We start from the raw sequence: 18,818 nt of genomic DNA, 5'->3' as shown, positions 1-18,818 counted from the left end.
TAACAACAACTAATCTTTCTGAATTAAAATGACAGTTTATACAATATTCTTCCAAAAGGAAAGACATAGATGTTTAGAACAACATGATGCAAATACTTTTGGGCGAACTGTTCTTTAAAGGGATAGTCCACCTAAAAATGAAAATTCTGTCATCATTTATGTTCATGTCATTCCAAACACAGAAAAGAAAGAAAGAAGGAAAGAAGGAAAGAAAGAAAGAAAGAAAGAAAGAAAGAAAGAAAGAAAGAAAGGATTGAAGAATGTTAGAATCCAATTGACTTCCATTATATTTTTGACCATACAAATGAAAGTCAATGGGAACTGAAACACAAAAGGTATTTAAAAAAATATCTGAGTTTTATATTTTTTAATGTTGTTGTTTTGGACTCCTTTCACTTTAATTATATGAAAAAAAGTTGACACATTGTTTAAAATAAGTTTTGTGTTCAACATAAAATCAGGTTTGGAATAACAAGAATGCCTCAAAGTTGTTTTTGTTTTGGACTCCTTCCACTTTTATTATATGAAAGAAAAACAGTTGAGAGTTGACATATTCTTCAAAATAAATTTTATGTTTCACATAAGAAAAAAAAAAAAACATTCAGGTTTGGAACAACAACAGCATGAGTAATTTTATATATATGTATTAGGGCTGTCAAACGATTAAAATTTTTATTCTAATTAATTACATGATGTTTTGATTAATTAATCTTATTAATGGCAAATTAATCAGACATCAAATGACTCCCAAAAGATTTAAAATCATTGTTGTGTGAAGCATCAAACAGACATTACAAAAAGTAGCTTCAGCAAGAAATAATTTGTTTAATAAAACGTATTTTATTTTATTCAAAATAGAATTTATTACAAATAAACATTTAGGCTGCAGGCAGGTAGCGGTAAATGTCTTCGATTCGTTCAAACGACTTATTCATTCAGTAATAAAGTAAACGGCTCTCTTTATGAACGGGCTTTTGAGTCATTGGTTCACACGGTTCGTTCAAAACGCGGATTCATTCAGAAACTAAAAACGGCTGTGTTGCTTGGAGACCTGGCTGCAACAATTCTGCTATGGCTTCAAAGGTAATATTGTGCTTAAAATATAACACAATAACAACTTCTTATTTACTTAACTGTTGTGTAAAATCACATTTAAGCTTGTGATAGATCCTGACAAAATCAGGCTGCCTGTGTAATATCCTGTAATATGTGATATATATGAAGAGTTCAGATGCAAAAGACGTTTTTCTGACGTTTTTCTTTAAAATGAGCATTTCTTTCTGGCTACTTTGTATAGGTTTCTATGTAAGTACTGGTACTTCTGATTGGGCGGAGGCTGAAATTTAGCGAGTTTGAAGTAAAAGTGTTTGATGGACGTATAATATGTGTCAGGAGCATTCACTCAGTATCATTATCTCATTTGTGACTGAGATGACTTTTAACTGGTTTTGCATCTGAACTGTTCATATATATAATATATATAAATATGATACAAACACATATAGGGGCATTTGTTTGCACCAATATCTTGAATTTTAGGGCATAAATGCATTTGTGGAGTTTTTGCCTTGCATCATATTTGTCAACAGTCAACTACATGAAATGTGTAATAATAAGATGACGTACAGGTCTGGGGTCGGGGCCAGTGCGTTAACTGCCAGTGCGTTAAAATATTTTAATCACGTTATTTTTCATAATATATATATATAGATCATCCAAAAATGAAAACACTGTTATTATTTACTCACCCTCATGTCTTTTCAGAACATTAAAATAATTTTGTTTTATTTTAATTTACGTTTAACAGAAGAAAGTCTTACAGCTTTGGAAGGACAGGAGGATGAATAAATCTTTTTGGGTGAACTGTCCCATTAAGGCATAATTCTGTCATCAGTTACCTAACCGTAATGTTGTTCCAAAACACAAAAGAAGATATTCTGGAGAATGTTGCCAACCAAATAGTTTTGGTTCCCATTGACTTCTGTTATATTTTTGGAAGACAATGAGCACTGAAACTGTTTGCCTATCAGCATTCTTCAAAATATCTTCTTTTTCCCCCACAGAGGAAAGAAATCATACAGATTTGGAACAACATAAGGGTGAGTAAATATTTTGGGGTGGACCGTTCCTTTTAAGATCCTATTCCTTTCCACAGTGGTTGGAGAGACAGAAACATCATACCAACAGCAAATCAACAATCGCGTACAAAAGTTTCATATTGTTTGGACAGACAAACATAAAAAAGTCTTGCTTGTTTACCTGCGTGTGTGTCTGTGCTCTGCTTTGTTTGTGATCTGTGGTGTATTTTTCATACCTAAGTCATGTTTGTCTTGATTTGTGTTTATTTGCTCGTGTTTTTATTGATTTGTCTGTTTGGGGCCGCTTCTGACGGGCCATATTCATCATGCGTTGTTTAGACACGGCTGTGATCAGTGCAGCTGGGTGCTTGGCAGGGTTTGAGGGGTCATAAATATATTTCCCATTCATTTCGTAAAGCCACGAATTGTTTCCCCAAGGGGATCGTTCCGCGTCTCACTTTGATCACAGTATATCATACACAAACATCTAAATCGGACGGCTAATCAAAAACGTCTTCCACAGAGGGAAAATGCATGGCTGGCTTTGACCACAACTGAAAACAAATCCACTTAGCCTGGGTTTTGCCTATGTGTCGAGGGAACGGCAAAGCCACAAATCAAACCGGTCCAAACTTCTGCAGCTATCGAATCACCAGCTGCTCTCGTATATGAGCAAAGACGTTCGAGAACTTGGCCGACGCCATGAAGTGCCAGTCCAGAAATTAAAATGCTCGCTCACGTGGTCTTCACGCAAACGCCAAACCACAATATTAGTTCTTCAACATGGCTTTCCATAACATTTACATCACATAATCCTCTTCAACTTTTGGTAAGAGTTCCATTAAAAAAGTTTTGTTTCAAATTAGTTGTTTTTTGGCGAAATTTATTGAGCAAGTTTGTCATGTTTATTTACAATGTAAATAAAAGATATAAACTATATTGTAAACTTGAATAGGAAAAGAAAACGTCATAGTGTTGCATTTATAAATATGAACACCAATACAAAAATTTGGGGTCAGTAAGATTTGTTTTTTTTAAATAAATGCATACTTTTATTTAGTAATAATTCATTAAACTGATTGCAAAAGTGACAGTAAAGACTGTAACAAAGATAGTAAAAAAAAAGTTATGCTGTCACAGGAATAAATTACATTTTAAAATATAATAAAATAGAAAACAGTTATTTTAAACTGCAAAAATATTTCTAAATGTCTGCTATATTTTTGAAAGAAATGCAGCTTTGGTGAGCATACACTACCAGTCAAAAGTTTTTGAACGGTAAGATTTTTTATGTTTTTTTTTTTTTTTAAAGTCTCTTCTGCTCACCAACCCTGCATTTATTTGATCCAAAGTACTGCAAAACAGTAAAATGTAAAATATTTTTACTATATTTAAAATAACTGTTTTCTATTTTAATATATTAAATAATAAAAATGTAATTAAAATGTAATTTATTCTTGTGATGGTAAAGCTGAATTTTTAGCATCATTACTTCAGTCACATGATCCTTCAAAAATCATTATAATATTCTGATTTGCTGCTCAAAAAACATTTATTATTATTATTATGTTGAAAACAGCTGAGTAGAATTTTGTTCAGGTTTCTTTGATAAATAGAAAGTTCAGAAGAACAGCATTTATCTGAAATAGAAATCGTTTGTAACATTATAAATGACTTTATCATCACTTTTGATCAATTTAAAGCATCCTTGCTAAATAAAAAAAAGTATTGATTTGTGCAGTTTCTTTCAGAAAAAAGTATTGATTCCTGTATTTAGATGTTTTAAATATTGCTAATAATAATAATAAAAATGTTTCTTGAACAGCAAATCAGCATATTCGAACGCTTTCTGAAGGATCATGTGACTCTGAAGTCTGGAGTAATGATGCTGAAAATTCAGCTTTGAAATCACAGGAATAAATTACATTTTAAAATATATTCAAATAGAAAAATGTTATTTTAAATAATATGAATATTTTAGAATTTTCAGGTTTAGTGAGCAGAAGAGACTTTAAAAACGTTTAAAATCTTACTGTTCAAAAACTTTGGACTGGTAGTGTACAAAGATATCTTTCAAAAACATCTACAAAAATCTTACCAAACCCAATTTTTTGAAGTGTAGTGTAATGTTTTTCAATGATTCCTTCAGTGATCATGAAACATTAGTATTTGCAGTCCTGAAGTACACAAGCCTTAGGCAAGGCAAGTGAAAAAATATCTATAATAGTTCCATTTTTATTGTTATCCTTCTAAATTAAGAGTTTATCGATAAGCCATTTTCTATCCGTTTCAATCCAAAATACCCATATTGTGAAAAACAAACAACAACAACAACAAAACCCTATTGCTTCATTCTAATTCAATGAATCTAAAAATAGGCTGCAATTAATGGCATCCTTTGTTTCTTTACAAACTAATAATACTTATTCTGTGCTGTCACAGATTGTGTTTTTTAATTAATGATATTTGTATCAAAATTTGTATGTAAATACAGTAGCAAACAGTTAGGGCAAAAATCAAAACAGTGCAAAAATCCTCTTAAAGGCACTCGTGTGGAATGTTTACAACAACCAAACTTACATTTATTTACAATAATGGATGAAATGCATAGTCTCTTCAAAACTGTGGCCACCTTTGACTATTATTTAGACTATTCTCTGTGCCACCGGGTGCCATCGAACTCTGGTTTTCAACCCTGTGAGCATCTGTTTCACAGACCAAGAATAAACCCTAACCACTCAGAATGAAATAACGCAACACGGCCCGGTGCTAGTTGTTAACAGCCTTCGGAGTACCAACATAGGCGATTCCTGAGGAAACTGGCAGGTTCTAATTGGCATCATAAATGCGCGTGCTCAGAGCTCTGGTCGCTGTCGTGACTGTCGTCCTCATTGCTGGGCGAACCGATGGGATGGTGCAGTCCGACCATTGGGGAGAACTCGGAAGGCAAGAGAGTTCCTTTCTTTACGTTCACCAGTTCTTTCTCCCGCGCAGCGGCTCCCTGCTGACCTCCCTTCACCCGCTTCCACTTCATCCGTCTGTTCTGGAACCACACCTTCACCTGTGTGCATGAGAAATACTGTTGAAGTAGTCATAGAAAGTATATTGAAAGCAAACAGGATGCATAATGTTATGTCAAATTTTAATTCAAGTAGGTAGAATTGTTTTAACTGTACATTTTATTTCGATATGAATTGCCCATAAACATTATCACATATAGTGTTATTCTGGTATCTTTTACATATTATTATAGATTGGTATTTTTTATATACTATTAGAGATTTTGTTAAGATTTTAAATTAGATTTTAGTCTTTTTTTTAATTTTAGTTAAACTTTTAGCAATTTTGTGTTTTTGTCGTTTCTATTACTATTATTTTATTTCTTTATTGTTTTTAATACATTTTAGTTTTAAGTTTACAAATTTTGTTAATATTCTGAATTAGATTTTATTTATATATTTTCTATCTTCATTTTAATTTCAGTTAAGCTTTTAGCAATTTTGTTGTGTTTTTGTCATTTTTATTAGCTTTTTGTTTTAAATATTTCTTTTTAGTTTTTATTACCTTTTAGTTTTTAGTTTAGGTTTACAGATTTTGTTAATATTTTGAATGAATGATATATATGGGTATATATATATATATATATATATATATATATATATATATTCTGTCCTCATTTTAATTTTAGATATACTTTTAGCAATTTTGTTGTGTTTTTGTCATTTTTTTATAAATATATTTTTCTATATAGTTTTTATTACATTTTAGTTTGTAGTTTAGGTTAACTGATTTTGTTAATATTTTGAATTAGATTTTATTTGTATATTTTCTGTCTTCATTGTAATTTTAGTTAAACTTTTAGCATTTTCTTTGTGTTTTTGTCATTTTTTTTTTTTTTTTTTAATATTTCTTTATAGTTTTTATTACATCTTAGTTTATAGTTTAGGTTTACAAATTTTGTTAATATTTTGAATTAGATTTTATTTTTATATTTTCTATCTTCATTGTAATTTTAGTTAAACTTTTAGCGATTTTATTGTGTTTTTACCCTTTTTTATGTGTTCTATATTTCTTTATAGTTTTTATTACATTTTAGTTTATAGTTCAGGGTTACAGATTCTTTTTGGTAAGATTTTGAATTTTTTTATTTATATTTAACTTTTTATTTAACTTTTTATCTTGTTTTAATATTTTTCATATTTCTTTATAGTTTTTATCACATTGTAGTTTATAGTTTAGGTTTACAAATTTTGTTAATATTTTGAATTAGATTTTATTTTTATATTTTCTATCTTCATTGTAATTTTAGTTAAACTTTTAGCGATTTTATTGTGTTTTTACCCTTTTTTATGTGTTCTATATTTCTTTATAGTTTTTATTACATTTTAGTTTATAGTTCAGGGTTACAGATTCTTTTTGGTAAGATTTTGAATTTTTTTATTTATATTTAACTTTTTATTTAACTTTTTATCTTGTTTTAATATTTTTCATATTTCTTTATAGTTTTTATCACATTGTAGTTTATAGTTCAGGGTTACAGATTTTGTTAATATTTTGAATGAGATTTTATTTTTTATTTTATCTTCATTGTTTTTTGTTCTTCATTTTACCCTTTTTTAGTTTTTCTTTTAGTTTTTAGCAATTTTAGTTGTGTTTTTGTGAGATTTTATTTTTATATATTTTTTTGTCTTCATTTTAATTTTAGTTTTACTTTTAGCAATTTTATTGTGTTTTTGTCCTTTTTTATAGTTTTATTACATTTTATTTTTTAGTTTAGGTTTACAGATTTTGATAATATTTTGAATTAGATTTTATTTTTATATTTTCTTCATCTCTTGTCTTCATTTTAATTTTAGTCAAACTTTTAGCCATTTTGTTGTGTTTTTGTCTTTTTTAATTTATTTTTTTTATATTTCTTTATAGTTTTATTACGTTTTAGTTTTTGGTTTAGGTTTACAGATTTTGTTAATGTTTGAATTCAAAATTTTGAGTTCGATTTTTTAAATATATTTTCTGTCTTCATTTTCATTTTAGTTAAACTTTTCGAAATTTTGTCGTGTTTTTATATTTTATTATAGTTTTTATTACATTTTAGTTTTTCCAGAAACATTTGATTTCAAATTTGAAATGCTACTGATATAAATTTGTATAGCATTTATAAATATTTTCATACAGTTTATAAATGAACCATTTCATTGGCTCTAGGTAAGAACTTAACACATTCAATTTATTATTTAATTAAACTTAATCATCATAATATTAAATACAATTTTATATATTTTATTTTTTGTCAATATATATTTGCATTTCTTATATTAAGCATACTTGTAAGAATAAATATGAACAAATAAATGTTGTATACCATTCATTCAAGTAAAAATGAATAAATAAGTGTTGTTTGCTCATTAGCAGATACCTTATTTGGCAAAGCTATTATACAGTAGTCAATTACGCACAATGTTTATGAGACTTTATTGGTCTCATAGCAACACAGGCGTCCAAGATCTGCATCAGGGAAACTCAACGCCACTTTGTGGGAACGTGTGTTAGGGCGTGTGTTATGGCACTTTCCAGAAAGAGTTGTTTTGGCACGCAGACCCCCACTCTAAAACCACCATCATGCCCTCTGTATCAGAACCCCCTTCATACTGCGCGCGTGTGTGTATCAGATTGGATGAGCGACAGATTTAAAGCTTTTCCTGCCAACACAGCACTCAGATCCCACACGTATAGACCACATACATAAACCAAGTAAAACACCTCATTTCGTGCGCTTTGTGGGTCCTTCATATCTGCTTTTAATCTTTAAACTTCCTTAAAGTAACTGGTGGACTCTCGTGTGTTTTTCTTCTGGAGCGGATTTCTGGGAAGTTTGGCGGCTCAGCGATATGATTGGCTCTGTGGGGGACTAGCATTGGCTCTCTAGGCTATTTCCACCTGGTCAGTTATGTGCTGATGCAAAACTCCTGGTCGCCCGTTGGCCCACGCTCCAGGACCTGACTTGACACTTTGCTCTGTATTTGTGTCTCCTCTGGGATGATCAAGCTGCTGCCTAAAACGGGTCGATCGGATCTGGACCGAGTGGCGGCGCCTCACCCCCCACCTCTGCCTTGACAGGGCGACTATTTCAGGCTGAGGGGGTTATTTTAGGAAGCGCAGCGCAGGTATTTTAGAGAGCTCTTAAATGAGTCGGCAGATTTCCTTACATGATAAAAACATTTAGATGAAGTGTGGGAACTTTTTTGCGATTCTTTGGACTAACTACTACAGGTTTTATGGAACTGTGCTGACATATTTCACATTTCATTTATATATGTGTAATAAATATAAACATAAATATAAATATACACTACCAGTCAAAAGTTTTTGAACAGTAAGATTTTTAATGGTTTTTAAAAAAATCAAGCCTGCATTTATTTGATTCAAAATACAGCAAAAACAGTACAATTTTGAAATATTTTTACTATTTAAAATAACTGTTTTCTATTTGAATATATTTTAAAATGTCATTTATTCCTGTGATTTCAAAGCTACATTTACATCATCATTACTCCAGTCTTCAGTGTCACATGATCCTTCAGAAATCATTCTAATATGCTGATTTGCTGTTCAAGATGATGATTACTATTATCAATATTTAAAACAGTTGAGTACATTTTTTCAGGATTCTTTGATGAATAGAAAGATCCAAAGATCAGCTTTTATCTGAAATAAAAAGCTTTTGTAACATTATACACTATACCATTCAAAATGTTGGAATCAGCATTTATTTATTTTATTTTATTATTTTATTTTATTTTATTTTTATATTATTTTTAATTTAATTTAATTTAATTTAATTTTTGAGAAAGAAATTATAGAAATTGATACTTTTATTTAAATTGATCAAAAATGATGATAAAGACATTTATAATGTTACAAAAAAATTCTATTTCAAATAAATGCTGTTCTTCTGAACTTTCTATTCATCAAAGAAACCTGACAAATTCTACTCAGCTGTTTTCAACATAATAATAATAATACATGTTTTTTGAGCAGCAAATCAGAATATTAGAATGATTTTAGAATGAGTAATGATGCTAAAAATTCAAAAATCACAGGAATAAATTACATTTTAAAATATATTCAAATAGAAAACAGTTATTTTAAATAGTAAAAATATTTCACAGTTTTACAGTTTTTCTGTATTTTGGATCAAATAAATGCAGGCTTGGTGAGCAGAGGAGACTTCTTTAAAAACATTAAAAATCTTACTGTTCAAGAACTTTTGACTGGTAGTATACATATAAAAAAATATAAAATAAATTTAAATATAAATGCAATACAGCGAAGGTGCACAGAAAGGGTTGATTTTCAGACTGTTGTTCAAGGTCTGAGATCAACCCACGTCCACAGATTTATTGGATCTGCTTGGACTTATTGGATAGGAAGCAACTGTGTGGAGGAGTAGCAAGGGAAAAGGGGAATAAAACAAAAATGCAAATCCTAAGTGAATAGTTGCATATACAGTAAAACTTCTTTTTAGGTCAGGACTCAGCTGGAATGATCCTAAACTCTGGAATGGCTGTGTGGGATGTGTGAGCCATTTCGAAGAAATCACGAAACATCAGTATCTACCATAGATCTAAAGTGAATTTCACTATTGTCTAATTTTAAATACATTTAAAGTGTAGTATGCAAGACTGGGGGCTAGTTCTACTACAGTGAGTAAACTTAAAAGGTCTTAAAAAGGTATAAATAGGTGCGTGTATATAGGTATATATACCAATTTAACCCAAACACTGGGTGAAATTATTCAACGCAACTATTGCTTAGAAATGACTATATTTCTTGCTTAAAATGAACTCAAAATGTTTAATGAATGAACCTTTATTAACAAGTTGAATAAATAATAATTAAATATATATACATTTTTAAATAGCTTATTAATAAATCTTCACTCTTTGATCATTGCTGATGCCTCCGGTATGTGTCTGATTTTTTATTTTTCATTTACCAGCTATTTTGGCCTCACTATAAGCCAGCCATATATTTTTTAAACAATAGATCAGTTAAATAAAATTAAACATTTAACCCAACCACTGGGTCAAAACAACCCAGTTGCTGGGTTTGTCCAAATTTCACACCGCGCTGGGTTGTATTTAACCCAGCATTTTTTAGAGTGTAAGCCAATTAAAACAATATGTTTTTACAGTCTTTTGGGGTAAGTTGTCACAGTCTGCAATTAAACAGTTACTACTGACTTTGCAGCAAAGTATAAATAATAAAATGCCAAATTCTGATATAAATACACAACATTGCAATTAAAAAAATAATAATTTCTAGGTAACACTTTACAATAAGGTTCATTAGTTAACATTAGTTAACTACATTAGTTAACATGAACTAAGAATTAACAATACTTCTACATCATTTATTAATCTTAGTTAATTTCAGCATTTACTAATGCATTATTAAAATCACAGGTTGTGTTTGTTAACATTTGTTAATGCACTGTGAACTAACATGAATAAACAATAAATGACTGTATTTTTATTAACTAACATTAACCAAGATTAATAAATAGTTAATAAATAAATGTACTGTTCATTGTTCGTTCATGTTAGTTAATGCATTAACTAATGTTAACAAATGACACCTTATTGTAAAGTTTTAGCAATTTCTTTAAAACTTTGGTTAACACTTTATTTGCATTTACTAGCATATTAGTATTTAGTCAGCACATATTAATGCCATATTCTGCATGATCATATTTTGGATCCTTATATCCTACCCCATACCTAAACGTAACAAGTACCTTACTAGCTATTATTAAGCAGCAAATTAAGAGTTTATAGAGACAAGAGTCAAAGATATAGTAAACCAAAATAGATTTAAAAAATAGTAACACTTTACAATAAGGTGTCATTTGTTAAACAGTAACTAACATTAACAAACAATTAACTTTTGACAATGAACATTTATTACAGTATTTACTAATCCGTTAGTAATGTTAGTTAATAAAAATACAGTCGTTCATTGTTAGTTCATGTTAATTTACAGTGCATTACCTAATGCTAACAAGCACAACTTGTAATTTTAATAATGCATTAGTAAATGCTGAAGTTAATATTAACTATGAATAAAAAATGCTGTAATCGTTCATTCTTAACATTTCTAGTTCATGTTCAGGTACTAATGTACCTTAAAACAATGAACTTTCATTCTAAATTTTATAGTTACTGAGTAACTGTGCACCTTTGTGACAACTAGACTCTGTCTCGTCCATATGCTTTTTATTGCCACTATTTTGAAAGGTTTTCATTGCCGTTAATTAGCAGATGGGAAAACTGGACACCTCTGAATTAATGTAATATGCAATAAAAATGTGCTCATGTCATGGGGAGCCAGACTGGATCATGTCCCGCTCCTGTTGTTCCTCTCTTGCCCTGTCACTTTCCCTTTGTCTTATCTAATAAAAGTCATTCAAAAAATGTTCTTGAAAAAAGAAAAAACTGGGGGGAAAAAGCAGGAATTCCTCCCTCAATCCTAACAAATAGACCCCTCCACACAGAGCCCTGTATAAACCACGTCACTCATTTCTAATGTAAAACACACGTCTAGAGAGCTCATCCTGAAATATTTTAAGATTTATATCAGTAAATGAGGTCATTTAATTTGCTGAAAATTACTAACATTAAGCATTGCATTTATCGCTTTATATGACTAATTCACATTAAGTGAAGTCAGCCTTTTTTTTATACCCGTCAAGCGAAGAAATATTTTCAAAGCCAGTGGAAGTGCCAGTGTTATGTCTGTTGGAAACATGTGAAAACAGGCTCACGTACTTGTCTCTCCGTGAGGTCAAGGTTGACAGCGATTTCGTAACGTCTAAGCCGTGTCAGATAGTTGTGGTGAGCGAATTCTGATTCCAGTTCTCGAATCTGTTCCTTGGTGAACGCTGTGCGCTCCTTCCTAGGTTTACTGCTCACGTCTGACTTATAGCTCCCATCCTGGGAATCTGAAATGAAAAACAGATCACTTTCCAGCCGCTGTAAATGCACAGAAAAAGAAAAAGAAATAAGGCTAGGGGAAAGCAAAAGGGTGAAAAAATAAGATGGTGTGATAAACTGCAGGGCTCTGAAATAAAATAAACGAACAAAAATAAAAATGAAAGCGGAACAATTTGGTCTGCCAATCACCCTTTATTATGGCGATATGGCTCTGGTGTTTTTAGCAGGCGGAGAACGGAGCACATGCTCTCAAATCTGGCCTGAATCAACAGGGCTTCGTTCACACTCTTCAACAATCAGATCAATTTACTCTCCTTATTTTCCACATACGTCTCCTTCAACAGAATACATCAAGCTTTCCCAAGGAACATTTCTGATTGGTCCAAAAATGATCAGAATCAACCCTAGCTGTATGTATGTTGACCGAGGCTTGTTATACAATATATAATAGAGTAATATAAAGTTGTAATGAATCTATCTATATTATTAAGGTAAAACTAATCTGCAAAAAAATAGAATATAGTTTATTAGCTTATTTAAATACTACAGTTAAAAAGAAACATTTACTTCAGTGCTACCTGAATAGCTTCTCTGCTCATTATGTGAGCAAAGTATGTAAATTATAGAGTTTTTATTTTATTAAGAATTATTTTTGCTATAGCAATTGTCTACATAAATAGTTTAAAAAAACCTCATTAACTGATTTTATTAAAATCAAAAATTTTATTTTTGCGGCACCAAATCAACCTAAATACATTAGGTTTTTCCAACAAAACTCAATTTAAGGTATTGATCAGGTAGAAATAGCTTTTTACAACAAATCAGTGTAAACATACGTGAATAGCAACCAGTAACTCATAATTTTATGTACATTTTCTTTTCATTTTTATAATTTCAACTACTGTTAGTTTGAATTTCACACACAGCCTTTTTGTTTTGTGCCTTGCGAATTTTAAAATCTCAAAATGTTTACTTTTCTTAAATAATGAAAACACAATCGGTTAACAGACAGAGTTGTTTAAAAAAAAGAGAGAGAAAAAAATCTTTAAAGGAAAATATGTTTCCAATGAATATCTTTAGGCTTGCCATTCATGGACGGGTGTGATTTAGATGTCGAATTTTTGGCTCCTCTGAAACGGGTATAAAAATACAACTGCTGTAGAAATCCAAGGTTTTTACAGAACACAAGATTATGAGCTTTGAAACTCATATTTCATATCCAACATCACTTTTTATAATAATCTATAATCTGTTCAGCCTATCGCTGCAACATCTCGATATGTGACACGGCTCTAAATGGAAACCACACTGGCTTTGATAACTGCCAACAGACTGGAGGAAATTGGATTTGGTATAAAGGCACAGCAAGTGCCAACAGGAGCCTTCTGGAAATTTCTACCACCATTGGGCCTATCCATCAGTATGCCATAAATTACAGGCACCTGAATGAAAAGCTACAGCATTTAGACCCCCTTCATGGCATAACTAAGTAGAAAAAAATCTTAGATGTACAGTATGAGCTGAAATAATTCAATTACTGAGATTTAATTTTAAACTTAACATGGACTTTTCTCTTGAAGACATTTGCTCCGTTCACAATTTTATTTTATTCGGCAAGATCTGTGTGTTTGTGTTCCGTTTTCTGCGCCACTGTTTTTTAAAGACTCTATGTCGATGTCAAAACACTTAGATCACCAGGTGTGACATTTCCTATTGTTCCTGTAATTTAAGGGTCACTTTTATATAAAAATTCTCCAGCTGCAGCTCCGTTTTCCCCAGCCGTAAATGGTGCGTATGTGTTTGGGGGTTTCAAAAGCGCAGCTGCGGGCAGCGTGAGCGTTTAACGGCGGCTTTCACCTGTGGTCTATTAAAGACCTGAGGGTAAATGCCAGAGTGACTTACACCTCTGAGACTGATGAGAGAAAGAAACAGGGCAGCCCCACAGCACCAGGCCACGCTATTAAAACACGACTGTGCCGTGTCCCGTTTTTGGTTTAATTAACTTTAAATTTATTCTCATATCAGGATGCATTCTCTCTAAACTGCTTTTGACCATATTTATAACTGCTCAGATTGATTTGTTTGTAAAGTCTGCACGCTCCTCAACACAGTTCGTGGATGGATTAGAATGGTTTGTGTGTGTGTGGATCTGATCTGAATGAAAAATGTGTAAAAATTAATCACACTTTTCTGCTTATGCCTTTTCTAACACAGGACAGTTGTATTAAATTTTTCTAAGTTGTTTGTAGATAAATACAAACTGAAAAAGAGGTGTAGGATTTATTACGAAACAGTTTACATTTAGAAACTGCAAGAATTGACAAGTAACGCGTTGAATTACATGCAAAACTTTGAAGGAGAAAAACCAAAACAGTGTTTTCTTGCAAACTTCAAAAAAATTATTTTTTACAGTGCAGCAGAAATACAATAAATTCCATTTAGATCATATAGAAGCATTTTTGTCTTGATACGGAGCAAACTGTATAAATAAAAAATCTTAAATTAAAAAATAAAGTTATTTAATTCCAAAAATCGTTCTTTTTCTATTTTAAATCATTTTATTTATGTCAAAATGTAAAGGTACATTAATCTTGGAGTTTTTACTGAATATTGCAAAAAGAAAACTAAACTATTTTCTAAACATATATTAAACATAATTTGGTATATGGATGCATTTAATATTTTTTAAATACATTATCAAAATTGACTTGCAAATCTCAGTTCTGAGTCCAGATTACAGAAAATAGACAGTGCAACAAATATTATAAAAAACAATTATTTTTGATTAATAAAAGTCTTTTACTTGTGGTATTCTAAATAAATCTGATGAGCACTAAAAAACACCAAATTCACTTCTTGACTCTTTGAAAACACTTGAATTATTCATACTGTAATAATCATAAATGATCAACTATTAAAAAAATTAATTCAATTAAGCTAAAGAAATAAAATTTCACAATGCCTTTTCTACTGAATGCATATGTACATAGAAATCGTTTTGAGTTGCGTACCTGAACTGTCACTCTTTCCTTTGCTATTCCGTCGCTCCGGCTCAACAGGTGACATGGTCTGTCTCCCGTATTCTCCAGACACACACGACACCCCAGAAGGGTCACTTCCAGAGAGTGTTGGGTTACCTGCGCACAGGCCCTGCGAACCCGCTCCTGCGCCGCACAGTTCTGGAGCCGCGGCGTCGGGGTGCGGCAGGCAAAGGCCGTGGCGCTCGCCGTCGATCGACGACATCTGCGGCACATGCCAGGAGGGCTGATGCTGCGAGTGGTGTGGATGCTGTGGAGCGGGGTGAACTCTGTGATGAGGTCCTCCGAAGCCACCCTCCTCCCCCACGTAGCTGCAGGGTGGTGAGGGTCCCGGGAGGTCGGGGTAGGAGACGTGGTCGGAGCGGCCGTGCAGGGCCAGGGAGGACTGGGTGAACGCCGGGTGCAGGGCTTGGGACGGGGCGTGCGGGCTCCGAAGGCATCCGAACAGAGAGTGATCCATGTCTCTTTAGTATCTACAAATCCACTTAACTCCGAGAGCAGGAAACCAGGGAAGCCCCGAAATCACACAGCCTCGCACCCGTTGCCACCGTAGTCCAGGCGAGAGGAAGAGGGAGCGGGCGGCGATGAAAGGCAAGGCCTCCGGTAATCCTGAGCATGCAGCCCCGTTGCCAGGCCGAAAAAGAGGGTAAACACACACAGCCTGCAAGAGGAAGCTCGGGTGACAGACTAGAGAGAGAGAGAGAGAAAGAGAGGGAGAGGGAAAGACAGAGCCGTCTGGGCCCGACTGGATACAGCGCTTCTGGAGAAGTGGAGCTGGAGCGAGGGAACGAGGGAGGGGGGGTTGAACGGAGGTGCTGGAGGAATGGATGTTATATATAGGGCGTAACATGAGAGGGAGGTTGGGTCGCAGGCTCCTCGCTACTGACCACATGCATACGATCTTCCTCCAGAACGGCAAGGTACAATAAATCTGAGGCCAGCCAACTAAGTTCCGGGCTCGTGAAAACTGGGGTACGATATTTTGGACCCGGGCTATACGATCCCACAGACGCTTTTTCTAAGAAATGAGTTGCATAAGCAGCCAGAAAGTGAGTGTGGAATGGATCGAAAGGGTTATGGGGGTCTTAGGGGTGGGACCGGGGGAATGGGGTGAGGGGTTTTTGGGTGCTATCTGGTGTCTGTCTGTCTGCACGTTTACCCAAAATCATCTACGCTACTGGTCAAAAGTTTTTGAACAGTAAGATTTTTAATGCTTTTTAAAGAAGTGTCCTCTGCTCACTAATCCTGCATTTTTTGATCCAAAGTACGGCTAAAACTGTAAAAGTTTGAAATGTTTTTACTATTTAAAATAACTTTTCTATTTAAATATATTTTAAAATTATTTTAAAATATAATATAACTGTTATCAAATATAACTGTTATCAAAGCTACATTTTCAGCATCATTACTCCAGTCTTCAGTGTCACATGATCTTTCAGAAAGCATTCTGATATGGTGATTTGCTGTTCAAGAAACATTTTTTTATTATCATTATTATCAATAATAATTTTTTTTAAATATTTAAAACAGTTGAGGACTCTTTCAGGATTCTTTGTTGAATAGAAAGATCCAAAGTTCAATATTTATCTGAAATAAAAAGCTTTTGTAACATTATACACTATACCATTCAAAAGCTTGGAGTCAGTGTAATATTTTGGGGAAATAAATTATAGAAATTAATACTTTTATTTAGCAAGGATGCTTTAAATTGATAAAACGTTATGATTAAGACATTTATATTGTTACAAAAGATTTCTATTTCAGATAAATGCTGTTCTTCAGAACTTCAGAAATTCTACTCAGCTGTTTTCAACATGATAATAATAATAAATGGTTTTTTTTGTTTGTTTGTTTGTTTGTTTGTTTGTTTTTTGAGCAGCAAATCAGAATGTTAGAATGATTTCTGAAGGATCATGTGACTGGAGTCATGATGCCAAAAATTCAGCTTTAAAATCACTGGAATAAATTGCATTTTTAAAAATATTCAAATATAAAACAGTTGTTTTAAATAGTAAAAATATTTCAGAATTCTACTGTTTTTGCTGTATTTTGGATCAAATAAATGCAGGCTTGGTGAGCAGAAGAGAAATCATCATATAAAATAATCATAAAGTAATGTACAAAAACACTGCTTATTTTTCACAGTGTAAATTAAATATGTATTTCTTCTTATTAAATTTAATTGCTGCCCGGATCTAATATACTGTTACACTTGTGTTTTCCTTCTCAGCTGTTTGCTTTCACTTAAGACCTAAATTACTGTGTTTACACAGAAACTTGCACACACAGGCATTTTGACACATACAAATGTGTGCATTTAACCGTTCAAGGCCTATAAATTGCCAAAAATAACTCGTTCAATACTTCTAGCGGTTAAACGTGTCTACCAGTATATCGCCCACCTCTTATTTTGGATAAAATCTGTTTAAAGGTCAATCATATTAAAGTGCTGTTGTATACTGAATTAAATAATTAAAAGATCTAATCAAATTTGATACTGTCAGTCTGCCCTGCAATATTTCAGAAATATATAACAAATCCAAATGGCCTTGCTGTTGCAGACATAAAACGATAAGCAGATTTCTTTAACAAATACACTGGTCACTTGCATAAAAATATCCTTGAGAACACAGATGCTGTTCATTCTCATGTGTATTTCATAGATGGAAAACCATAATTCTCTCCCAGAATGCTCAATGAAACCAAAGACTTGAAAGAGCGTTTTTGCCTGTCACCAACGAGTTTGGTTTTGAGCGAGGCATGAAAACTCATTTAATGATCTAAGCTGACAGTACAGGAAAAGTCCATATTTTAATGAATATGTTACTGACAACAAAAACAATTTTATGGACTTTTATTCCATTTTCATTCTGCAAAAAAATCGAACAATCAAATGCATTGCTTGTTTTTTGTTGGAGGAACAATTTCACCGTTTTAATTTCATTTTATAGATTTCAACCACAATGAAATAACAACTCACAGCAATGCAGAGATCATAAAGGATCTCATTTTTTATGTGGTGGAAACTTGCTGAAGAAAGTGTTGCTCATGAATGCACTGTAATTACAAAAATGCTGGCAAAGTTGTTTAATCTGCTTTCAATGTCTAATAAAACGATTAAAATACAGTCTTGTGGCAAGTTCACTGTTTATCATTTTTCGCAACTCGTGATTACTTAGCTGTACGTTTAATTAAAAATAAAGGCAATGGAATATTTCAGTGGATAAAAATCATTCTTTTATCCCAGTTTTATTGAATCCATAACTCGCTTGGACTCGTAATTTAACACTTTTATGATTGGTGTAGCTCGGCTGGTGTAAAAATATAATAATAATAAATCAACTAAAAAGTAGTTGTAGACTTTTCCAGCTGCATTAGTCTGAAAACAGGACGTTCTGCAGTTCAGAAATATCGTCCGCTGTCGATCTTGTCCGCGCGTCCTTTACATTCAGCGCTATCTCTACATTTAGATGACTGTGGCGAACCGAGCACACACACGAGCCTGAACCCAGAGAGGAAATTAGGTTCATTTTGAGGGGAAATGACTTTAGCAGACCACCACAATCCGATGTGGGTGTTGCTGCTCGGCTCAGAGTGACTGCTATGTCCAGTGGTCCTGTATTAAGCTTCAAAAGAAAATATAGTGTTTATTTAACAAATTAGGCCAATTAGTCGTTATGTAAAGTAATCTCCGAGAATGGCCCCCGGGT

At 32.7% G+C, this 18,818-nt stretch overlaps 1 protein-coding gene across 1 annotated transcript; it reads right to left on the bottom strand.

The window, feature by feature from the left end:
* Nucleotides 1-608: 608 nt before the first annotated feature.
* Nucleotides 609-16,059, bottom strand: meox2b (mesenchyme homeobox 2b). The gene is made up of 3 exons (XM_051136811.1): nucleotides 15,082-16,059; nucleotides 11,906-12,078; nucleotides 609-5,139 (listed from the first exon to the last, which is right to left on the bottom strand). The coding sequence occupies exons 1-3, from the start codon at nucleotides 15,566-15,568 to the stop codon at nucleotides 4,918-4,920; spliced, it is 882 nt and encodes a 293-aa protein (XP_050992768.1). The 5' UTR covers nucleotides 15,569-16,059; the 3' UTR covers nucleotides 609-4,917.
* Nucleotides 16,060-18,818: the final 2,759 nt, after the last annotated feature.

Source organism: Labeo rohita, chromosome 19 (genome assembly GCF_022985175.1).
Source record: "Labeo rohita strain BAU-BD-2019 chromosome 19, IGBB_LRoh.1.0, whole genome shotgun sequence".
NCBI classification, from domain to species: Eukaryota; Metazoa; Chordata; class Actinopteri; order Cypriniformes; family Cyprinidae; genus Labeo; species Labeo rohita.
Note: the sequence above shows the minus strand (reverse complement) of the source record. Positions and strands in the feature narration are given on the sequence as shown.